We start from the raw sequence: 25,229 nt of genomic DNA, 5'->3' as shown, positions 1-25,229 counted from the left end.
CTGCGCCGGTGTTCGAAGCCCGCAGAGGGGTATAATTTTTTTTTAATGAAACATACGTTCATTAATGAGTTCCGCGATTAATGAGTAAAATCGTAAAAGATTGTAAGTACTGAATGATTGGGAGATAACAGACCTTAACTCCAATAATTCACGTGTCTACGCAATAAATTAATTAATTAATCATAAAAATAATAAACAGAATTGTATTGTTAATTTCAGTGTCAACTTTGGAAATACTCAATCAAATCCGAATTAAATCTGGGCATGAGAACATAATAGATTTCTTCAGGAAGCTGCTAGCTTTTACTGCAACTAAATGTAAGTGTAGGAATGTCGTTCTTGTATACGATTAGTGTTAATGCTTCCTAGTGCTGTGATGGAAGATAGTGCTAAGTATAACAAGTTGATCAGGACATTCGGCATAACTCTGGATGCAACCATGACATTCCGCCCGCATATAAAATCAGTCCGCGACGGCGCCGCGTTTATCCTCGGCAGACTCTACCCCATGATCTGTAAGCGTAGTAAAATGTCCCTTCGGAACAAGGTGACAATTTACAAAACTTGCATAAGACCCGTCATGACTTACGCGAGTGCGGTGTTCGCTCACGCGGCTCGCACACACATAGACACTCTACAATCCCTACAATCCCGCTTTTGCAGTTCAGTCATCGGAGCACTGTGGTTCGTGAGGAACGTTGACCTACACGACGACCTAGGCCTCAAATCGATATCAAAACACATGAAGTCAGCGTCGGAACGTTACTTCGATAAGGCAATGCGACATGATAATCAACCTTATCGTTGCCGCCGCTGACTACTCCCCGAATCCTGATCACGCAGGAGCCAGTCACCGTCGACACCCTAGACATGTCCTTACAGATACATCAGATCCAATAACTCTTGCATTACATGCATTCAGCTCTAACGGTACGAGCAGGCTTACGGACCCCGGTATCCCTACTCGTCGAACTCCGCAAATATTTCGACGGGCGACCTAACCCATGCATCAGCCAGCTAAGTTTCTCGCCGGATCTTCTCAGCGGCTCGCGATTCCGATCTGGTTGTTCATTTGCGAATCAGCTGCTCTTGAGTTGTATGGTCTCCTTTGGAGGCGCTCGGACAGCTGCTAGCAAATCCCACCCCTCCTAGCTGAGTCTTTGCTCGCCCACCTATCCTAGTGAAAGTAGAAATACCTCTGGGCTACCAGTAATCGCGAGCACAGGTAGGCGAAATTAAATAATGCGTTTCGGGTTCAATGGTGTGGCGGCCGTTGTACTATAAACTTAGGATTCATGTCTCAAAGTGGGTGGCGGCATTTAGGTACGCTCTTGATATCTAGGTTGGGTTTGAGTTTTATGAGTTTCTAATCACTTTCCTTGTACCCATACAGTATAAGAATGGAGTTTATTTATGTTTGTTTATTTATTAGATAGGTACCTATTGTGAATTAGTCTGAGCACGTTTACTTTTTACAGCTGTGGAAGCCGCGTGGGATGTGTTGTCCAGCGTAACATTTATAACTGGTGAGTTAAATACGATTTTTAATAGGACATTTTCACTGCCTACCTACTGCCAGTAGCCACAAGGGGCTATTCTGGCTTTACCGGGTGTGTAGGCAGCGACATCACGGGGCTCAGCCTCAGAGATATAAATAATATTTGCTATGTCTGTCTAATTTTCCCTTAAGCAAATATTTACTGTAGTATTTTTGGAGAATTACATTGACACCGTAGAATTTGTGTTTGCTTATGAATTACCCGCATAAACAAGTAAAGAATACAAAAAACCTTTGCACATAAAAAAATTCAAAAGCAAATTCTGCCCCAAGATCTAGAAATTCATTTATAACATGATAACCGCTTCGCCGTGGCTTTAGCTAACTACTCCCCGAAACTGGCTCATGAAGGAGCCAGTCACCGTCACCGTAGAGACGTCCTTATGGATCCGTTCGATCCAATAACATAGTTATTAGACGCCTACAGCTTTAGCACTAGGAACAGTCATAGGGTTCTGGTAACCGTATTCAGAACTCCGAACTCGTCAAAGATCTCGATGTAAAAGCAGGGCCATAGCATCAGCCCGCTGAGTTTCTCGCCGGATCTTCTCAGGATGTCGCAATTCCGATTCGGTATTAGATGCATTCGCAAAGGTCATCAGGTCTCCTTTGGAGGAGCTCGGGCAGTTGTTAAGAAGCCCCATACCTCCAGACGAAGCTGAAAATGCCTTCAGACTACCAATAATCCATCTGGTGGTAAGACCTCTAGTGAGTCCGCCCGGGTAGGTACCACCACCCCGCATATTTCTGCCGTGAAGCAGTGATACGTTTCGGTTTGAAGGGTGGGGCAGCCGTTGTAAGTATACTTTAGACCTTAGAACTTATATCTCAAGGTGGGTGGCGCATTTACGTTATAGATGTCTATGGGGTCCAGTAACCACTTAACACCAAGTGGGTTGTGAGCTCATCCACCCATTTAAGTAATAAAAAAATCCTAATAACGATTGTATTGCATGTATCTCTTTCTGTCACAAATCAGAGTTTACTGAATAACAACTATTTGTTTGTTCATGACGCAGATATATTTTTCTTCTTCGACACCGTGTTTAAATACACAAACGTTGACGTCGTTATATTCTTGGAGACGATCCTGAGGATCACGAGCACGACCAACGTGACTGTGGCTGCTGCATTGCTCACCAAGATATCGAATAAACGAAGTAAGTATTAACTGTCTTTACATGAACTAATTGCTACAGTACCCGGTGATAAGGATTACACATCGCGCAGTTGCAGGTACCCGGTCGGCATGATAATCGCCTTATCGTTGTCACCGCTGACTACTCCCCGATTCCAGCTCATCCAGGGGTCACTCACTATCGACGCCCTAGACATGTCCTTCCGATCCACTAACTATATTATTAGACGCCTGTAACTCTAGCACTAGAGGCAGGCTTCGGGATCTTGGTAACCGCAACCTAACCCATGCATCAGCCCGTTGAGTTTCTCGCCGGATCTTCTCAGCGGGTTGTGATTCCGATTCGGTAGTAGATTCCTTCCCGAATCAGCTGCTCTTGAGTTGTTAGGTCTCCTTCGGAGGCGCTCGGGCAGCTGTTAGCTAATCCCACCCCTCCTGGCTGAGCTTTTGCTCGCCCACCTGTCCTGGTGAAACTGGAAAGGTCTCCGAGCCAACACTAATACTTCGTTCCTAAAAAAAAAGTGCCCGGTGGAAGATTTTCCCTTTGGCGATACCCACAAAGTACAATTGAGCTTTTTAAAGACATAAATATATTTTTCGTCCAGCGATAACAGAAGCGTTCTCTTATGATTGCTCATAATAAAACGCTTATATTAATTTTATAGGTTTCTTCGAAGTGATCGAAGCGATACACGAGATAACGCAAATGGGTGAGTTCTTTGTTATTTATTCTTAATCATTGAGATAAGGAAACGAGGCGTAGCTCATGTTAAAGTAGCATCGGACTTATAAAGTTCAGGATTACCATCAAGACATACCCAGGCGGTAGTTACGCCAGAGACAGAGAATAACAGCCGCCGCCATATCAGATATGTTCTCTCGGATCCTCTCGATCCACTCTCAGTACTTTTAGGCAATCCAAGCACCAATCTCGACGTAATCTCAACCCATAGATACAGGCCGCTGAATTTCTCGTCGTATCTTCTCACTGAGTCGCGATTTAGACCCGGTGGTAGATTCAGCGAAGCACTGCTCTTGCTAAGGCCAGATTATCTGAGGCGAAATTCTCTCAGATTGAGGGCCGTGAGCTCACCCACTGGGAGGAGCCAGAATAGTCCTTCAAGGTGATTAGGTAGAAAATAAGGCGACATTCACCCTGTTTTGATGGGCTATGAGCTCAATGAATAATCGGAGAAAAAAACAAGCTACATACATACCTATATATATTTGTTTCTTTTAAATTTTTACTATCTTTGTCTCTAACAGACGTCGTGAAATTCTTCGAGTTGATTATCACAGTCAGCAAAAGATTCTGTAAGTACAGTTTTTGTCGTGTTTATTTTATTTTTTATTAAATACTTTAATGTTTGTGATTTTTTTTATGTTTTTCAAAACGTTTTTTTTAGCTCAGTATGTTTTTATGTAACGAAATCTTTGAAAGACATTTTCACCAATTCCAAGACGTCTTCTTAATAACTTTAAAAATTTGCACAAAGAACTTTTTTATCACTTTGCTCTAATATCTCTGTATCAAACTGGACCCGACCAATATCATCTGAATCAAAGAAGTAATGAAATTAATTGTTAATTCGGCTTGCTATATACGCGTGTTTTTTTATAATACGATATATGACATAATTTACTTGTTGTTGTGAGCTGCACAAATTATATTAAATGCATGTATTTTTCAGAAAACGCATCCTACTTATTTGAGCGTAGAACTTGAATTTCGATGAAACTAATCATTTATTAAACATATTTTTTTTATTACAGTCTTCGAAGAGGTCGTCATCTTATTAGAAGAGTACACGGATACGTATAGTAAGTGAATTTTCTTGTTGTGTTGTGTGTTGCGTATTATGCTAAACCAGAAATTAAAGCAATAGCTGGCGCAAATGGGAAAAAAGTAGCTGAAGACAGAATCAAATGGGCATCACCGGCGGAGGCCTTTACCCAATCTGGGGTTACGGTAGATTAAACATAGCTACATAATATTAAGTAAATATAACTACTAACTATACTAAGTAAGTGATAAAAACTATACTAAAAATTAAATTAGAATCAAATAATAAAATAAAAATAAAAAAACTAACACATACGTAGATTTTAAGTTATGTAAATTTACTTGAAATAGAAAGGCTTTATTATTGTTATTATATGCTAAACTAGAATTTCAATCGCGAATAGAATTTCAATTGTGAGTCCGCGCGGGTGGGTACCACCACCCTGCCTATTCTGCCGTGAAGCAGTAATGCGTTTCGGTTTGAAGGGTGGGGCAGCCGTTGTAACTATACTCGAGACCTTAGAAGTTATATCTCAAGGTGGGTGGCGCATTTACGTTCTGGATATCTATGGGGTCCAGTAACCATTTAACTCCAGGTGAGCTGTGAGTTCGTCCACCCACGTAAGCAATAAAAAAAAAAAAGTGTGTGTGTCCGCTCCGACGCACGACTGGAGTTTACTGGATATAAAAAATTAAACGAAACAATACGAGAAATAGTTCTATATTACGACAACACGATACACTACAGATTATTAACAAATTAACGAGACACAAAACAAACGACTAACAAATATATGAAAATACAATAATGAGAGAAACGCGCGATCAGTACGAGGCTTTGTGGCGGACTGCCGGCGCAGCAGCCCGGCGTCACCTGCGATAACGCGGCCGCGCGTTGGCTCCTGATTGGCGCGCGCACGCATCACGCAATCAGGAGCCAATCAGGCGCATAACGCATTTCGTGTGACATGCTAGTACGATTTTGGTCCCCATAATTTTCATACCCCGGGCCTATATATGTAAATCGATTCTTAAGGAGTAAACTCCAAAAAGTTACGGAAGACCGCAAAGACGCCCTAGGTACGTCCTTTAGGTACAAAAAAGGTACCTAAAGCCCTTTGCAATAATATCGGTTATATACACATTGTTATCATCAGTGGTCGCGAACTATGACTTTTACGATTCAATCTTTGTCATTACATTATTTCCGGGTGAACAGTCGTGCGTTCTAAAAAGAAAAAAAAGTGTGTGTGTCCGCTCCGACGCACGACTGGAGTTTACTGGATATAAAAAATTAAACGAAACAATACGAGAAATAGTTCTATATTACGACAACACGATACACTACAGATTATTAACAAATTAACGAGACACAAAACAAACGACTAACAAATATATGAAAATACAATAATGAGAGAAACGCGCGATCAGTACGAGGCTTTGTGGCGGACTGCCGGCGCAGCAGCCCGGCGTCACCTGCGATAACGCGGCCGCGCGTTGGCTCCTGATTGGCGCGCGCACGCATCACGCAATCAGGAGCCAATCAGGCGCATAACGCATTTCGTGTGACATGCTAGTACGATTTTGATTGGCGCGCGCACGCATCACGCAATCAGGAGCCAATCAGGCGCATAACGCATTTCGTGTGACATGCTAGTACGATTTTGGTCCCCATAATTTTCATACCCCGGGCCTATATATGTAAATCGATTCTAAAGGAGTAAACTCCAAAAACCGTATTCGAAAAGTCGCAAATTATAATAGTTATAATGAGAGGTAAAAAAAACTTGAAATTCTTTAACCGTGAATGTACTTTTAAGGGACAATGTTACAATTCAGGTGTTTTCTCCTTTATATAAACATGTTGATATATATGATGAATATGACATAAAGATGCTACGTACTAATTGTGTTTCAGACTTTGTAGACGCGCTAAAGGACTTGAAAAGAGCTACAGGTCAGCCAGGTATGAAAATCTTACTTTCCTTTTATCTTAGAACTAGCTTTTGCCCGCGACTTCGTCCGCGTGGAATAGTTACTTTGGCATAACGCTAAATTTTACCCGCGACTTCATTTAAAGCACTCAGGATTGGAACTTCATTACTGAACCGGTAGATGGCATTGAAGAAGCTAGATTTTGAGATTTTTTGACAAACATTTTTTTAATTTTTCGTAAAAAAATTTTTTTTTTCCTAATGAAAAGTATCCTATGTTACTTCTAATACCTCCAAAAATATGTGTACAAAGTTTCATGATGATCGGTTGAGTATTTTTCGCGTGAAAGCGTTACAAACAAACTTACATTCACATTTATATATTAGTAGGGATAATATCTATTAGAGGTCATATTCTTCGAGAAAGCCTCAAGCGACCTCTCCGACCCAAGGTACGGAAGACCGCAAAGACGCCTTAGCCCTAAACATGTCCTATCGGATCACCCAAACAACGGTCACCGTTATTGGTCGAACTCGCCGAATTCGACGTGCAGCCCATAGACCTAACCGACAGAGTCTCTCGCCGGATCTTCTGGATTGCTTCTCCAATCCGGTGGTAGGTTTGGCAAAGCGCTGCTTGCTAGGGCGAGTCTTAGCGAGTCGTCCCAGGTCTAGCCCCAGGTAAGCTCAGCTACGAAATCGCGCGTAGCAACTGAAGCTACCGGCGATTACGTATGGACAAAACGACTACCTTACTGTTTGGGTGGTGACGGAGGACTTAGGTTTCATTGGAAATAGACGACAATAAAATAACACCATATCAAACCGTTCGTATGTCCTTGGAATATGAATAGGACCCGTTCAGATGACCCGTGCGAAAGCCACTTTAGGTGGGTCAAAGTAGTAGTTAGTTAGTAAAGTAGTTAAGTAGATCAAAGTCTCTATAACTGAAAGCCATCAAACACATTTTACTCTTCTGAATTTGCATATATAATTTTTCCTCAGACATACGCAAGGCGATCGATCATATCAAACACAACAGGCCGAGAATAGAAAAGACCACTACAACTACTACAACCACTACAACCACGACCACCACGACCACAACGCAAAAGCCCGAAACAACGACAGCGGTACCGACCACGACGAGCACGGAGGCAATCACCGAAACTCAAACTGAATCGATTCAATTAACAACACCGAACGGATCCGAAGTAGGTATCACCGAGCAACCGGGAGAACAGCCAACAACGCTCTCAACGTCAGAACAAGAAGCTACCGAGCAAACAAGAGAATCCGAAACAAAGTTGCAACCCGAACAACAGGAAATAACAAAGCAGCCACTAGAATCTGATACAACGTTGCAACCAGAACAACAGAAAACAACCGAGCAACCGAGAGAATCTGAAACAACGGTGCAACCAGAACAACAGGGAACAACAGAGCAATCAAGTGAATGCGAAACAACGATGCAACAAGAAACTACCGAGCGACCAATTGAGTCTGATACAACGTTGCAACCAGAACAACAAGAAACAACAGAGCAATCAAGAGATGATGATAAAACGGTGCAACCAGAACAACAGGAAAGAACCGAGCAACCAAGAGAATCTGTAACAACACTGCAGCCAGACCAACAAGAAACAACGAAGCAGCCAAGAGAAAATGAAACAACATTACAACCAGAACAACAAGTAACTACCGAGCGATCACGAGAATCCGAAACAACGTTGCAACCAGAACAACAAGTAACTACCGAGCGGTCACGAGAATCCGAAACAACGTTGCAACCAGAACAACAGGACAGAACTGACCAACCAAGAGAGTCTGATACAACGTTGCAGCCAGAACCACAAGAAACCACGGAACAACCACGAGAATCTGATACGACGTTACAACCAAAACAACAAGTAACTACCGATCAACCACGAGAATATGAAACAACGTTGCAACCAGAACAACAAGAAACAACAGAACAATCAAGAGAATATGAAACAACGGTGCAACCAGAACAACAGGAAAGAACCGAGCAACCAAGAGAATCTGTAACAACGTTGCAGCCAGACCAACAAGAAACAACGAAGCAATCAAGAGAATATGAAACAACGGTGCAACCAGAACAACAGGAAAGAACCGAGCAACCACGAGAATATGAATCAACGTTGCAGCCAGAGCAACAAGAAACAACGAAGCAGCTAAGAGAAAATGAAACAACGTTGCAACCAGAACAACAAGTAACTACCGAGCGATCTCGAGAATCCGAAACAACGTTGCAACCAGAACAACAGGACAGAACTGACCAACCAAGAGAGTCTGATACAACGTTGCAATCAGAACTACAAGAAACTACGGAACAACCACGAGAATCTGATACAACTTTGCGACCAAAACAACAAGAAACTACCGACCAACCACGAGAATATGAAACAATGTTGCAACCAGAACAACAAGAAACAACAGAGCAATCAAGAGAATATGAAACAACGTTGCAACCAGAACAACAAGAAACAACGAAGCAGCTAAGAGAAAATGAAACAACGTTGCAACCAGAACAACAAGAAACCACGGAACAACCACGAGAATCTGATACAACTTTGCAACCAAAACAACAAGAAACTACCAACCAACCACGAGAATATGAAACAACGTTGCAACCAGAACAACAAGTAACTACCGATCAACCACGAGAATATGAATCAACGTTGCAGCCAGAGCAACAAGAAACAACGAAGCAGCTAAGAGAAAATGAAACAACGTTGCAACCAGAACAACAAGTAACTACCGATCAACCACGAGAATATGAAACAACGTTGCAATCAGAACAACAAGAAACAACAGAGAAATCAAGCGAATATGAAACAATAGTGCAATCAGAACAACAAGAAACAACAGAGAAATCAAGAGAAAATGAAACAACGGTGCAACCAGAACAACAAGTAACTACCGAGCGATCTCGAGAATCCGAAACAACGTTGCAACCAGAACAACAGGACAGAACTGACCAACCAAGAGAGTCTGATACAACGCTGCAATCAGAACTACAAGAAACCACGGAACAACCGCGAGAATCTGATACAACTTTGCAACCAAAACAACAAGAAACTACCGATCAACCACGAGAATATGAAACAACGTTGCAATCAGAACAACAAGAAACAACAGGGAAATCAAGAGAATATGAAACAACGTTGCAACCAGAACAACAAGTAACTACCGAGCGATCTCGAGAATTCGAAACAACGTTGCAACCAGAACAACACGACAGAACTGACCAACCAAGAGAGTCTGATACAACGCTGCAATCAGAATTACAAGAAACCACGCAACAACCACGAGAATCTGATACAACTTTGCAACCAAAACAACAAGAAACTACCGACCAACCACGAGAATATGAAACAACGATGCAACCAGAACAACAAGTAACTACCGATCGACCACGACAATATGAAACAACGTTGCAACCAGAACAACAAGAAACAACGAAGCAGCTAAGAGAAAATGAAACAACGGTGCAACCAGAACAACAAGAAACAACAGAGCAATCAAGAGAATATGAAACAACGGTGCAATCAGAATTACAAGAAACCACGCAACAACCACGAGAATCTGATACAACTTTGCAACCAGAACAACAAGTAACTACCGATCGACCACGACAATATGAAACAACGTTGCAACCAGAACAACAAGAAACAACGAAGCAGCTAAGAGAAAATGAAACAACGTTGCAACCAGAACAACAAGAAACCACGGAACAACCACGAGAATCTGATACAACTTTGCAACCAAAACAACAAGAAACTACCAACCAACCACGAGAATATGAAACAACGTTGCAACCAGAACAACAAGTAACTACCGATCAACCACGAGAATATGAAACAACGGTGCAACCAGAACAACAAGTAACTACCGATCGACCACGACAATATGAAACAACGTTGCAACCAGAACAACAAGAAACAACGAAGCAGCTAAGAGAAAATGAAACAACGTTGCAACCAGAACAACAAGAAACCACGGAACAACCACGAGAATCTGATACAACTTTGCAACCAAAACAACAAGAAACTACCAACCAACCACGAGAATATGAAACAACGTTGCAACCAGAACAACAAGTAACTACCGATCAACCACGAGAATATGAAACAACGGTGCAACCAGAACAACAGGAAAGAACCGAGCAACCAAGAGAATCTTTAACAACGTTGCAGCCAGAACAACAAGAAACTACGAAGCAGCTAAGAGAAAATGAAACAACGTTGCAACCAGAACAACAAGTAACTACCGATCAACCACGAGAATATGAAACGACGTTGCAATCAAAACAACAAGAAACTACCGACCAACCACGAGAATATGAAACAACGTTGCAACCAGAACAACAAGAAACAACAGAGAAATCAAGAGAATATGAAACAACGGTGCAACCAGAACAACAGAAAAGAACCGAGCAACCAAGAGAATCTTTAACAACGTTGCAGCCAGAACAACAAGAAACAACGAAGCAGCTAAGAGAAAATGAAACAACGTTGCAACCAGAACAACAAGTAACTACCGATCAACCACGAGAATATGAAACAACGTTGCAATCAGAACAACAAGAAACAACAGAGAAATCAAGAGAATATGAAACAACGGTGCAACCAGAACAACAGGAAAGAACCGAGCAATCAAGAGAATCTTTAACAACGTTGCAGCCAGAACAACAAGAAACAACGAAGCAGCTAAGAGAAAATGAAACAACGTTGCAACCAGAACAACAAGTAACTACCGATCAACCACGAGAATATGAAACAACGTTGCAATCAGAACAACAAGAAACAACAGAGAAATCAAGAGAATATGAAACAACGGTGCAACCAGAACAACAGGAAAGAACCGAGCAATCAAGAGAATCTTTAACAACGTTGCAGCCAGAACAACAAGAAACAACGAAGCAGCTAAGAGAAAATGAAACAACGTTGCAACCAGAACAACAAGTAACTACCGATCAACCACGAGAATATGAAACAACGTTGCAATCAGAACAACAAGAAACAACAGAGAAATCAAGCGAATATGAAACAACGGTGCAATCAGAACAACAAGAAACAACAGAGAAATCAAGAGAAAATGAAACAACGGTGCAACCAGAACAACAAGTAACTACCGAGCGATCTCGAGAATCCGAAACAACGTTGCAACCAGAACAACACGACAGAACTGACCAACCAAGAGAGTCTGATACAACGCTGCAATCAGAATTACAAGAAACCACGCAACAACCACGAGAATCTGATACAACTTTGCAACCAAAACAACAAGAAACTACCTACCAACCACGAGAATATGAAACAACGTTGCAACCAGAACAACAAGTAACTACCGATCGACCACGACAATATGAAACAACGTTGCAACCAGAACAACAAGAAACAACAGAGCAATCAAGAGAATATGAAACAACGTTGCAACCAGAACAACAGGACAGAACTGACCAACCAAGAGAGTCTGATACAACGTTACAACCAAAACAACAAGAAACTACCGACCAACCACGAGAATATGAAACAACGTTGCAACCAGAACAACAAGAAACTACCGATCAACCACGAGAATATGAAACAACGTTGCAACCAGAACAACAAGTAACTACCGATCGACCACGACAATATGAAACAACGTTGCAACCAGAACAACAAGAAACAACGAAGCAGCTAAGAGAAAATGAAACAACGTTGCAACCAGAACAACAAGAAACCACGGAACAACCACGAGAATCTGATACAACTTTGCAACCAAAACAACAAGAAACTACCAACCAACCACGAGAATATGAAACAACGTTGCAACCAGAACAACAAGTAACTACCGATCAACCACGAGAATATGAATCAACGTTGCAGCCAGAGCAACAAGAAACAACGAAGCAGCTAAGAGAAAATGAAACAACGTTGCAACCAGAACAACAAGTAACTACCGATCAACCACGAGAATATGAAACAACGTTGCAATCAGAACAACAAGAAACAACAGAGAATTCAAGCGAATATGAAACAACGGTGCAATCAGAACAACAAGAAACAACAGAGAAATCAAGAGAAAATGAAACAACGGTGCAACCAGAACAACAAGTAACTACCGAGCGATCTCGAGAATCCGAAACAACGTTGCAACCAGAACAACAGGACAGAACTGACCAACCAAGAGAGTCTGATACAACGCTGCAATCAGAACTACAAGAAACCACGGAACAGCCGCGAGAATCTGATACAACTTTGCAACCAAAACAACAAGAAACTACCGATCAACCACGAGAATATGAAACAACGTTGCAATCAGAACAACAAGAAACAACAGAGAAATCAAGCGAATATGAAACAACGGTGCAATCAGAACAACAAGAAACAACAGAGAAATCAAGAGAAAATGAAACAACGGTGCAACCAGAACAACAAGTAACTACCGAGCGATCTCGAGAATTCGAAACAACGTTGCAACCAGAACAACACGACAGAACTGACCAACCAAGAGAGTCTGATACAACGCTGCAATCAGAATTACAAGAAACCACGCAACAACCACGAGAATCTGATACAACTTTGCAACCAAAACAACAAGAAACTACCGACCAACCACGAGAATATGAAACAACGTTGCAACCAGAACAACAAGTAACTACCGATCGACCACGACAATATGAAACAACGTTGCAACCAGAACAACAAGAAACAACAGAGCAATCAAGAAAATATGAAACAACGTTGCAACCAGAACAACAGGACAGAACTGACCAACCAAGAGAGTCTGATACAACGTTACAACAAAAACAACAAGAAACTACCGACCAACCACGAGAATATGAAACAACGTTGCAATCAGAACAACAAGAAACTACCGATCGACCACGACAATATGAAACAACGTTGCAACCAGAACAACAAGAAACAACAGAGCAATCAAGAGAATATGAAACAACGTTACAACCAAAACAACAAGAAACTACCGACCAACCACGAGAATATGAAACAACGTTGCAACCAGAACAACAAGAAACAACAGAGAAATCAAGAGAATATGAAACAACGGTGCAACCAGAACAACAGGAAAGAACCGAGCAACCAAGAGAATCTTTAACAACGTTGCAGCCAGAACAACAAGAAACAACGAAGCAGCTAAGAGAAAATGAAACAACGTTGCAACCAGAACAACAAGTAACTACCGATCAACCACGAGAATATGAAACAACGTTGCAATCAGAACAACAAGAAACAACAGAGAAATCAAGAGAATATAAAACAACGGTGCAACCAGAACAACAGGAAAGAACCGAGCAACCAAGACAATCTGTAACAACGTTGCAGCCAGAACAACAAGAAACAACGAAGCAACCAAGAGAAAATGATACAACGTCACAACAAGAACAACAAGTAACTACCGATCAACCACGAGAATATGAAACAACGTTGCAATCAGAACAACAAGAAACAACAGAGAAATCAAGAGAATATGAAAAAACGGTGCAACCAGGACAACAAGAAACTACCGAGCAACCGAGAGAGTCTGGTACGACATTACAACCTGAACAACAGGAATTAACAAAGCAACCAAGAGAATATGAAACATCAATGGCAGAAAATGAATTAGAAGCGACGTCGCAAACATTAGAACCAGAAATAACGCAGAAACCGCTAAAACCGGGGTCAAAACTTGAATCCGATTCACAAATGAAGACGACAGAAAAAGGACCGAGTAATATCGCAACATCCGTAACTAATGTAATGGAACAAAATACAGAAATAACACCTTCTGAATACATTATAACAACAGAAACGACACCGAAGTCTACATCCGGATTTACAACAGAATTTACACAATCACGAGAACCAGAAGAAGTCGTTCCACCAAAAGAATCGGAGGTAGTTCATTTACCAGAGAAACCGGTGAAACCGATTGGGCCCGTGACAGGCGAAGAACCTCAAACACCACATGAAGTAACGCAAACCCCTAAACCTTCGCAAGCTAGAAGAACCGAACAAGAACCGATCGTTCCTGTAGTAACAGTAACGACAGAAAACACTCCTAAAAATCCAAAATCTAACCTGGAATTGACAACGACAAAACAAGAGGCATCTACAACTAAACCACTTGAAGCAACGAATGTATATCAGACCACCCGATCTGTTCCAGAATCATCTACAGCACCAACTAAAACAAACCCTGCAGAAACCGCAACTCCCAAATCGAACATAAAAACAGTACCGACTACACCAGAAATAAACAAAGATAAATGTACTCCGCAAACCGAGAAAAATGAACATGCAGATGGATCTAGCACTGAACCTAATAGGACAGTGCCTTGCAATAAGCCGCCTGCAGGACCTGGGCAGAAGGAGCCGGCGACTGACTTGCAGCCTACCCCGCCTGGTACTGGAGGCAAATTGGCCTTGAATCAAGGCAAGAAAGGTTAGTAGTTTTCAATCGTAGCGAACTTTAGTTTGATGATCATCTGATCGTCTGATGATGATTGGTCAGTGTCTTTCAAGACAGCTGGAAGTCACAGTTAAGACGTTATCTACTGCACCGAAAGAGATGCCATAGCACTCGGGAAACACATACGGTGATGACAATAATTTCATACTATTCATATCTGCTTTTTACTACTCTATATGAATTTTGATGTCTAGATCAATTCCAAGAGAAAATATTGTTGTAATTGATATCTCATCATAGTAATATTTATGCAAAAAAACGTAACATACAAATCGATTATGGAAGAATAACATCGACTTTTTATTAAGACTATAAATTTATTTTGTATAGCGACCCGCCCTCGCTTCGCTTCGGAAACATTAAAACACAAATGAAAACAAAAAAATAAATAAAAAAAAAAAAAAAAAAAGTAGCCTATGTTCACCAGGGACAATGTCGGCTTCTAATGGAAAAAGAATTTTTCAAATCGGTCCAGTAGTTTCGGAGCCTATTCGAAACAAACAAACAAACAAATCTTTCCTCTGTATAATATTAGTATAGATATAGATGATATTTCGTGAAACACGAAAATTTTTATTATCCGCATATTTATGTAGACAATTTACAATCAGCAAACTCAAATAAACACACACACACACACACACACACACACACACACATACAAAGTGATTATTTAACCATGTTATAATATGGGTAATGTTTGGTACTCAGGGTTTTCGAATAAACAATTATTAATATAATACATAGAACAAAGAAGAACAAACGTACCTATAATCATCACTCGGATTTTTTTGCATCTCACATGTAAAATAAACATCACCAATAAATCACATATCATTAAAATTCATTAAACAAATAAACAGTAAGAAAGTTAATTATCAATTAAAATACACTTTAATACATTTAATACACAAGTTAAAAAAACACTTATATTTATGTAGCAAACTACATTATTTTATCATTTGTTTCATTTAAAATAAATAGTTCATCACTGAATTTCACAAAAAAACAGTAATTTAGATTATTGGATTCCCGCCAAAACGAATCTTTTTTTTGTCATGTTTGGTAAGGAGAAAGGGATACATTTGATACAGGCTCGAATATGTATTGTTATTCTTTGTTGCAGAAATAATGCAAGCTTTGGAAACCAGCATGAATCTGAAGGTTTTAATTCTGCCAAATGGTCCTCAAGGGCAGAACTGTTTCTGTACTTGTGACAACACGAGCGCACCTAAACTTATTCCTTTAAAAGATTTGCCGGCTGGTATCACTGGCAGTTGAGTTATTTAAATCAAAATGTTTAATTTTGTCTTAAATATAAAGCTACCTGTTATTATGATTTGCAAATTGAATACTATTATATTGTAATGAAATTGTAATAAAACAAATTTTGAATTTAAATAAATACCTGCAGATATTAAAAAGTTCTTTTTTTTGCGTAAAACCCAAATTAATTATAAATGTGTAAATAGTGCAATAACTTAATATAGGTACATACCTGTTTTTCATTTTCTTCGTAAAATTTATGTATCAGTGTCATAATCATAACTTAGATAAATCAACCCTTTTTCTTTCCTACCTAAGCTGCTAACCTAGTGGGCTATGCCTCCGAGCGAGTAGATGAGCTCACGGGGCTCTAACGAAGACGTTGCTAACATAGCCCTAGCAAGAGAAATGCTTCGCTGAATCTACCAGCGAATCGGAATCGCGATCCACTAAGAAGATCCGGCAAGAAACTCAGTGGGCTGTGTCTGTGGGTTAATTTGGTGGTAATTACGGTGACAGGCTAGGCCCTAATAACAAAGCTTCTTTCTAGCGATATTCTTCCTAAGTATTACTTTTTTTTCCATCACAGATAAGTTTATTCCAACATCAAGTGCCACAAAGACCTTTGACTTCTATGGGTTTAGACCCTTAAGCGAATTTGAAGGTAGCTAGGAACTATAACTTTGGTTTGTATGTACAAATCAACTCCTATCCGCAGTTTCAGCAGATGGACATGTGAGTGATAGTATTAGGTATGTACATAGGCCACCTTTTATCCCAAAAATCATTCTTCACGGAAAACAGTAATGCTTTTCGGTTTGAAGGGTGGGGCAGCCGTTATAACTATAATGAGGCCTTAGAACGCATATCTCAGTGGGTGACGGCATTTACGTCATAGATGTCTATGGGTCCGGTAACCACTTAACACCAGATGAGCTGTGATCTCGTCCACTCATCTATGGAATAAATTAACCAGTACTATTTCAGTTAATACAACCTGTTGGTACCTATAGTGGACAATTATTCGTTCATGGCTCTTTGAGGCTCGGAACGTCAGCCCGTGATTTGTTCAGCCACTCTCTATTTGCAAAGTTAATTAGCTATAGACAACATTAATTGTAGAATGAACGAAAAGTCACCACTGAAAATTAGCTTAAATCCCACCCTAAAACAAAAAAAAAAACACGCTTAAATATTGAAAACCGAACCAACAATTAATTTCATCTTTTTTATCATCTTGTCAATTACCGGTCAGGGTATTAGAGCGAAGATAAAAAATGATTGTAGCGTCATTGGTTCTTAAGGCGTGTACAAATTTTCAAATTAATCGGATGTTTTTAAGTCTGTTCCGTTACGAACAAACACATGTATACTATACCTAAGCTGAACTAATAAAAGCGTGTCATTAACATGTCTATTCAAAAAGAACGGACCTTTGAGGTACATCGGGTGTTAGCAGCGAATACAGCTTACGGTCAAATAAAACAACCGCAGAAACCATTTCATTTATTTATTTAAAACATGTAAAACGTCTATGATTTCTCCTTTACATATTGTATATAATAAAGAGGAAAAAAAAAACTTAATCTTTTATTTATGACCTCCACAGAATTTGTTTAGCATCTGAAAAAAAAAAAAAGGATTTTTTTAATCTAACATTGGCATAACTTCTACGCGGGGAATCTTGGCTGTATAGTCATGTCAATTACTTTGTTCTTACTTCAAGTTATGGAGGGTAGAAAGAAGTAAGGAGCACCATCGTGTTTAAGGGACCAGAAAGAGAGAGAGAGAGAGAGTATTCTTTATTGTACACGAACAAAAGAAACAATCCGAAACATTAAATGCAAAAAAAAAGTTGAAAAAGTGTCCATCTGTAAACAGCAAGTTATTGTTGGGAAACTCACAAAAATAGCGCTAGTGTAGGAACTGGAAATGATATTATGAATATAGCCATGTTGCTGCTCAATATAGCAGAGCGAAGTGTGCTGGGTCGAAAAATTTAATATTTTTCTTGACTTGTTTAGTTAAAAAATATGTAGTATTTTAAATCCCAAGTATTTATTTTTATTTCTACATATTTACGTAGGAAGTGTTCCTTTCCTTCGTAATTTCGTGTCCTACTCTAATAGTTTATGGCGCTGTTTTTTAAATCTTTCCACTTGCTACAGTGGCGCCACCTTAATTAGCTCTTTTTCTGCGGACACTTTTTAATACACTGAGATGATGCTCTATCCTCCATACTTTAGGTTTAAACGTGTAAATTGTGGTTTATTAACCACTAGCTGTTACCCGCGGCTTCGCCTGCATCATTAAGGAAAAGGGTCAGTGCAGTTTTCCGCGGGAATAGACGTCTCGGGATCTACTACTGCCTCTCCTGACCTACTACTGCCATTTAAAAAAAACATGTCAATCTGTTGCTTAATTACGACATGAAAGAAGGACAAACAAACACATTTTTCAACTTATTAAACAACAATATAATACATATATGGATTTACAACTAAGATAATTAATCAAAATGACGGACTTTGCTTCTTGCTGCAGGCATCGGTTTAGCTATGCCCCTGGCATTGCCGATGTACATGAACGACGGTGACTACTTACCATCAGATGGGCCATTTCCTCGTCTGCATACAAAGACACATACAAAAAAATAGATTTGGATCACCAAGAAGGATCTGTAAAAGATACGCTGGATCCGTTTTCGGATGAGAAATTAAAAAGAAAATGGTTCACATCAACACTGACCTTACTCGACGGCAGACGCGTCCTCATTGATGTATGTGGCACCCATATTCTCTCTATGCTTCGGCGATAGGACATGTCGTTTCGCGTTCTCACCCTCCTCGATGTCCGCGTCGCAAACGCCACATTTGAACCTCCCAAACGAGTAATAAACGTATTTGTTTTTCGCCAGCATGTTAATGTTGTGTTTTAATTCGAGATAATAACGGAAGGTGCACTCCGCCGGCGGTCTGTAAGCAAAGTGCTCGGCGTGCACTAAATGCATCAAAAGCGACCGAATCGAATTGAATACGCCATTGCAATTGACGCACGTAAAGGACGCTCCTTCGCTGTGCAAGATGTAATTTCCCTTCATGTAAACGCTTATGATATCCGCTCTGTTCGCGTTCAGCTTCGTCTCCGCGACGGCGCTCTGGTGGTACACATTAGAAAGCGCATGTTTGACGGCCTCACGGTTATCCCGAAAATCGAAGTTGCAATAAACGCATTTCAGATCTTCGATTTTATTCAGTGCCGCAAATTGTTTGTCGACTTCGTTGTTCACGGCCAGACGGAGAAGTTTGGCTACGGTCTCCATGTGTTCGTTGCTTTCGAAATGTTCGACGATGTTCGCGAACGAAGGCACCGCCACGTATTCGGGGCAAATCGAACAAATGTAAAAGTTACCGAACGACGCGTAGTACTCGGAGGGGCGGCAGTAGTTTTTGTAGAGGAGGGCGAGCTTCTTTGGTGCCGCGTTACGAAGGTGCTTCTTCTGACGGATATGGTTGAACAGGACCTGTCGGGGCCCTTTCAGCGTCATATCGCAGCAGGTGCAGAAATTGCCTACTTTCCCGGAAGGTTTAATAAAGTTCTCTATGATAACGTGGTCGCGGTTGTTAACCGGTTTGCCCACGCTGGCCAAATACTTGGACCAGCTCAAGTCCTTTGGTCCCCATTCTTCAGGAATTTGCCCGTTCGGGCTCGTCGCTTTCATTTTTAAGTACAAATCGTCTGAGAGCATGGCTAAGTGTTTCTCGTCTAATAAGTGGAGTATGGTCGCTTCGGCGGTCTCTATGTTTTGTTTGCAGAGCCGGCAGTTAAGTCCGGATGCGGTGGCTGTGATGTTATGACCGGAAAGGAATTTCGCGTTCATTTCTTTGATGCTCTCAATTGTGGTTTCGCTCATTAAAAACGGGATGTGCTTGTCGGATTGCATAATACAGGACAGGTTGTGGACGTGAGTTTCGCTGAACACGTGACTGAGAACGCTATCGTAGTGGAATCTGAGCGTGTAGTACTCGCAGGCGATGCAGAAGAATGCTAGCTTCCCGGTGCGGTCATCAACCAACGACACTAATTTGTGATTCAACAGTAATTTCACAATAGAAGCTTCGATCGGTCCGTAATACCTGTATTTCTTTGTCTGAGCTTTAGGTTTCTCTGGCGATTGCTCATTTTCATCGTTGTCTGTGTTTTTGTTTGCATCGGCCGAAAAATTCTGATAGACGTTGTCACGAATACTCATTATGATGGGAGCTACGGAGCTGGTTTGATTTGTAAAATCTATATTCGAGACGTCCTGGCATAGCTTGTCGTATGTTTCCTGGTAAATCTTCAGTGCTTCGGCGATGCTTGCTTCCGAGGTATCCGGCAGCACTTTTAGCAGCATGTTAGTTAATTTGCTGCAGAGATTACGATCCAACTTTTCCACGGGATTCCGGAGTCTTAGTTGTTCTAGACTTAATACTGGCATTTCTCCACATTCCAGCGCCGACAGTCTTCTCGACATATTTGGCAGTATTACAGGTTCAGCGACATCGATGCTTTCCCGTTTCAACTTCGGAAGATGCACTTCAAGATTGAAGTGCTTCTGCAAAGATTCCATGAGTGGCTCTTCATCGTTTAACTCTATCTCGACGTCACAGTCTGTGCATATGTGAACTTGTCTCGCGTTTTCGACAGCTATGAATTCGTTTTTCAGCAATTCGGGAACTTCGCTCACCGGTAGACTGTTAAACCTCTGCCGTTGCAGGCTACTTTTCTTCTCAGTCGTAAAAATGTATTCAACTTCGACGCTGTCGCGTTTTTGGAAAATTATCCTCTTGTGCGTTTCCTGTAAGTTCTTTAGGTAACGTTGAATGCTTGGACTTTGTTCTGTTATAGGATGATTGATGATCTTAGTAAAGTGTTTTGCCAGCTTTTTGACGTCATCAAGCTTCCGAAACGATAGCACGGTTAGCTCAGATATGTTCTTTGTGATGTCCTCAACGTTCTCGGCCATTTCAACGCGAAATTAATAGTTGCAGTCAAAATAAAACTAATCTGCTGTGAATTCTGCGACTTTCTTGGTAGTGCCAAGATTCAGTCTGCCCCTCCGCTTGTGTTGTGTTTGAGGGTGGAACTGTCTGATGTTGAGTGCCCGTACAAACTCCAAAATGTCCAAAATAATTTTGAAATAATTAAGTAAACTCCCAAAAATGAGATTTGTCAATGATTCCGTGAATAAAAAAAAACAATAAGGTTTTTAAGAAAGAAAAAAATAAAAATATAATTGCATCTCAAGATCTGTAACAAAAGAATATTTTATATAAGTTGATTTATTTTATGTATCACTATTTGCGTATTCTACAATTTGGGTAATGAAATGCGAAACTAGATGCGTTTTCCTGTAGTTGAAGATTCCTTTTGAGCATGTGTTGCATTCAATTGCATTGTAAACACTATTATCCTACTCTTTTAAGACGGAATGTCTTTAGGTCTTCCCGTAATGCGGTGGATATTTTCCACCATTACTGAATAAATAGGGATCCGATGGAACGAACGGTTCATCTGTCGTTAAGTAATTAACAGAGCCCATAGACATCAACAACGCAAATGCCGTCACCCAACTTGAGACTTGACTTTGAAATCACAGTAATATAGTACAGTGGTTACCTATCCGGGGAGCTCACGCGACGCCCTACCTTCAGTATAAGCACGGCCTGGTTCAAGGTATAAGCCAATTGGCTTCTTCGGTACTCTTTAAAGGCATGCTTATAATTTCTTTTCAAAACAAATCAACTTGAGTTTACTAATTGATCCCCTACAGGTGACCCTTTGAAAACAAATAAATTGATAAACAGCCATAAATATATTTCCTTGTAATGTACTATATTAGTCATTATTTAAACGCTGCGTCCTATAGAATTGACAAAATATATAGTTTTTAAAACAACACAAAAAATGCTTAAATAGCAAAACCGATCCATTAACGGTGCATTTAGGTACCTCAAGCACCGGTCACCGTTCTTGCCGAACCCGTCGCTTGCGACGAAGGGCTCGACGAGTAATTAACCCACAGACACAGCCCACTGAGTTTCTTGCTGGATCTTCTCAGTGGGTCGCGTTTCCGATCCGGTGGTAGATTCGGCGAAGCACTACTCTTGCTAAGGCCAGTGTTAGCGTCACTCCCGGTTTGAGCCCCGTGAACTCACCTACACACGTCAGGGAGAAGCTGAAATAGCCTCTCAAGGTAAACAGGATAGGTAGAAAAAAAAGAGCTAATCTGATGTTTTCAATTCGTTGAAAATTACCTTTAAGGATTCAGTTACAAACAAACATACGATAAGTGAACTAATAAAAGCCTGTTAGAAAAGCATTTTTATTTTCAGCAGTAAGGAGCATCAATGAACCTACATTTGATCAATGTATTAACTGGCTTTACCCTAAACGCTGCACTGCATCTAGTTAGTTTCTATATAACATCATTGGGTGTGGCTCACATACGGTAATGTTAAATTAAGTTAATTTGTAACTTGTAAATTCATTAAGAAACAACCATCAAGAACCAATTACAATATAATTATTTTATAGCCTAACTCTAATATGCTGACCAGTAATGACAGGATAACAAAAAAAGATTAAATTAATTATTAGTTTGGTTTGCTATTGAAGTGTGTGTCTTTTAGAGTTTAAACTACGTACGGCGTACCAATTTATACTATAGCAGCATTATCAATTACCTTCATGGATTATTTTGAAATATATGTATAATACATAAAATTGGCACGAATACTATAACAAAAACCCTTTACGAAACAACAATTTTTCTTCATTCAACGGGAAAATTACCTATTGAATAAGTCATTATTCTATCCTTCAGTCTGTCCGGATAATTTATTGAAAATGTTTATTTCATGTTAGTTTGTATCTTATTTGTAAATTTATATGTGAGCAAGGCCACATCTGTAATTCATGTGGCAGGCTCAAATGATAAGAACAAAATTCTGAATGAATTAATGACTAAATACAAAGAACAATTCACTGGTGGTAGGACGTTTTGTGAGTCCGCATGGTAGTTACCACCACCCTGCCTATTTCACCTGTGAAGAAGCAATGCCTTTTTGTTTGAAGGATGGGGCAGCCATTGTACTGTAAAAACTGAGACCTTAGAACTCAAATCTCGAGGTAGGTTTAAGTTGTACTGTAAGAGCTCCGGTAAACACTTAACAACAAAAAATTAACAACTACATATAATGAAATAGCTCCGGTTTGAGGAGGAACATTTATTTCACTTTGGGATGTTTTATTTGCTTAAAATATTACAAATCAATTTTCAATTTTAATCAATGTTTCATTATGAGTCTTAGCAGTTTCGTAAGCTCCTAGTATTGCACCACATATTTTGGAAAATGAAATTTTCAGATTATGCTGGACGATTGTATGCATAGAAATTATAGTGCAAAAACTTATCTGCCCACACTGGGCGCATATGAGTCAAGATATTAGATAAGATTGTGCACAAGATACGTTCCCACATATAGCTAACGAAAACTTAACTGTTGCAGCAAAATAATGTGAACCACATATGAATGGGGCCTTAGAATAGTGTTCTAGAAGTTTAATGAAAATCAACTGTGCTTGCATGTTTGATGGACATGACATCTACAAGATATCAATGACTTATGAATAAATGTTGTAAATGTTAACGTATCCTAAATGGACATCAGTGCTTACTTATTAAGTAGATTAGTTAGAAGTTCAATTATCATGAACATGAGAAAAGACACTGAACATGATATATTATGATGAACAAAATACAACCTCTCTTGTCGACCGGAGTTATAGATTAAAACAAACGAAACAGTAATGATCTATACTGATACTTCATGTCATAGTCTGTAAATACAATAACAGTAAAGATATCCATTATCCATTGAAAGATAAGCGGCTGTTGACTTTTAACTTTTTTTACTAAACAGAGCTGTTGGCAAACGCAAATATCAGACCATGAAGGACAAGAAATTTCCCACACAGATGTTTGCAACTTCAAAAAGTTTTTTATTCCATTACCATAACTAATCTACCTTGTAGCTATAGTAATTATAATAAAATAAATTTTAAAGAATGGCCAGTATCTTAAACAATGGATATATTCAATTAATGAGTTTGTTTAAAACTTATTTAAGTTCTTTAAACCTAATTAATTATTTTAATTCTATCAAATTAGATTAAAGGACCTAAGTTCCTAGCATTGTATTCGTTAACGCTTATAGAAACTGTTAATACGTAATTTATACTTTAATATCCTTTGTACATCAATAAATATCAACAAAAAAACAAATATTAATATAGATCACAATACGCATTAAGAAAGAGGTTATAATGATCAAGCAAATATATCAAATATATTATTTTACACCAAAATGAACACGAAATGATTTTTTTTTATAGATTTACCTGTTTGTCTTGATTTTGTGCATTTTAATGTTGATTGCTGGTGTAATTTTAATGTACGGGCATGGTATGACAGGATGTTAGTTTCACGACATGACAGGCGCAGTTTGACAGACATGGTAAACGTATTGTTCCGCAGTGCTCAGTGTGGTCCGACGAACTATTTTCCTTAAAAACTAGGGTACTTTTCAAGTTTTTAATATAGGGTTTTCCAAATGTTTTTGCTTATAAATTTTACCTTGAAAATTGATGTTATGAAAAACGTTAACGCCTCAAAGTTTTGGTTAGTTTCATTAATTGAATTTGATCATTTAATTGATGTTAGACAATTAATAAAAGATTTTCAGTTTTCAAAATTTGCTGCTAAGCCTAATTGTCATTACCGTCTTATGCATCAGTGATGGGTGGAAACTGATGTTGTGAAATAAAACTATAAGCTATAGTGGCTGAACCGAGAACTCAAAGTTTTCGTCATACTACTATTCCACCGAAAAAAAATAACTAGTATTTTATTATTATTAATGCATTTATAGAGAACGAGCTCGCGGTCCATCTGGTATTTAGTGGACACCAGCCAACATGGACATCACAATGTGAATGCCGCCCCCACCTTGAGATTTATGAGAT

General features: G+C 39.7%; 2 protein-coding genes across 5 annotated transcripts in view; one reads left to right on the top strand and one right to left on the bottom strand.

Annotated features, from left to right (window-relative positions):
- The window catches only part of LOC101736082 (mucin-12), a 37,127-nt gene extending 20,809 nt beyond the window's left edge, over positions 1-16,318 (top strand). The window contains exons 18-28 of one of the 4 annotated variants that reach the window (XM_062671017.1): positions 220-318; positions 1,479-1,526; positions 2,578-2,718; positions 3,362-3,406; positions 3,963-4,010; positions 4,470-4,517; positions 6,398-6,445; positions 7,419-7,946; positions 8,109-8,161; positions 8,216-14,867; positions 16,021-16,318. In XM_062671017.1, coding sequence (XP_062527001.1) covers positions 220-318; positions 1,479-1,526; positions 2,578-2,718; positions 3,362-3,406; positions 3,963-4,010; positions 4,470-4,517; positions 6,398-6,445; positions 7,419-7,946; positions 8,109-8,161; positions 8,216-14,867; positions 16,021-16,175 — 7,865 coding nt within the window. In that variant the 3' untranslated portion in view covers positions 16,176-16,318. Of the gene's footprint in view, positions 1-219; positions 319-1,478; positions 1,527-2,577; positions 2,719-3,361; positions 3,407-3,962; positions 4,011-4,469; positions 4,518-6,397; positions 6,446-7,418; positions 14,868-16,020 lie in introns of all 4 variants that reach the window. The other 3 variants (XM_062671016.1, XM_062671015.1, XM_021350004.3) reach the window with 3 other exon arrangements.
- A 1,337-nt stretch (positions 16,319-17,655) lies between these two features.
- Positions 17,656-24,759, bottom strand: LOC101746228 (uncharacterized). The gene is made up of 3 exons (XM_004922223.5): positions 24,606-24,759; positions 18,909-21,452; positions 17,656-17,783 (listed from the first exon to the last, which is right to left on the bottom strand). Exon 2 carries the CDS (start codon positions 21,166-21,168, stop codon positions 18,910-18,912), a length of 2,259 nt encoding a protein of 752 aa, XP_004922280.1. The 5' UTR covers positions 21,169-21,452; positions 24,606-24,759; the 3' UTR covers positions 17,656-17,783; position 18,909.
- Between the last annotated feature and the right edge of the window lie 470 nt (positions 24,760-25,229).

Source organism: Bombyx mori, chromosome 11 (genome assembly GCF_030269925.1).
Source record: "Bombyx mori chromosome 11, ASM3026992v2".
NCBI lineage: Eukaryota > Metazoa > Arthropoda > Insecta > Lepidoptera > Bombycidae > Bombyx > Bombyx mori.
Note: the sequence above shows the minus strand (reverse complement) of the source record. Positions and strands in the feature narration are given on the sequence as shown.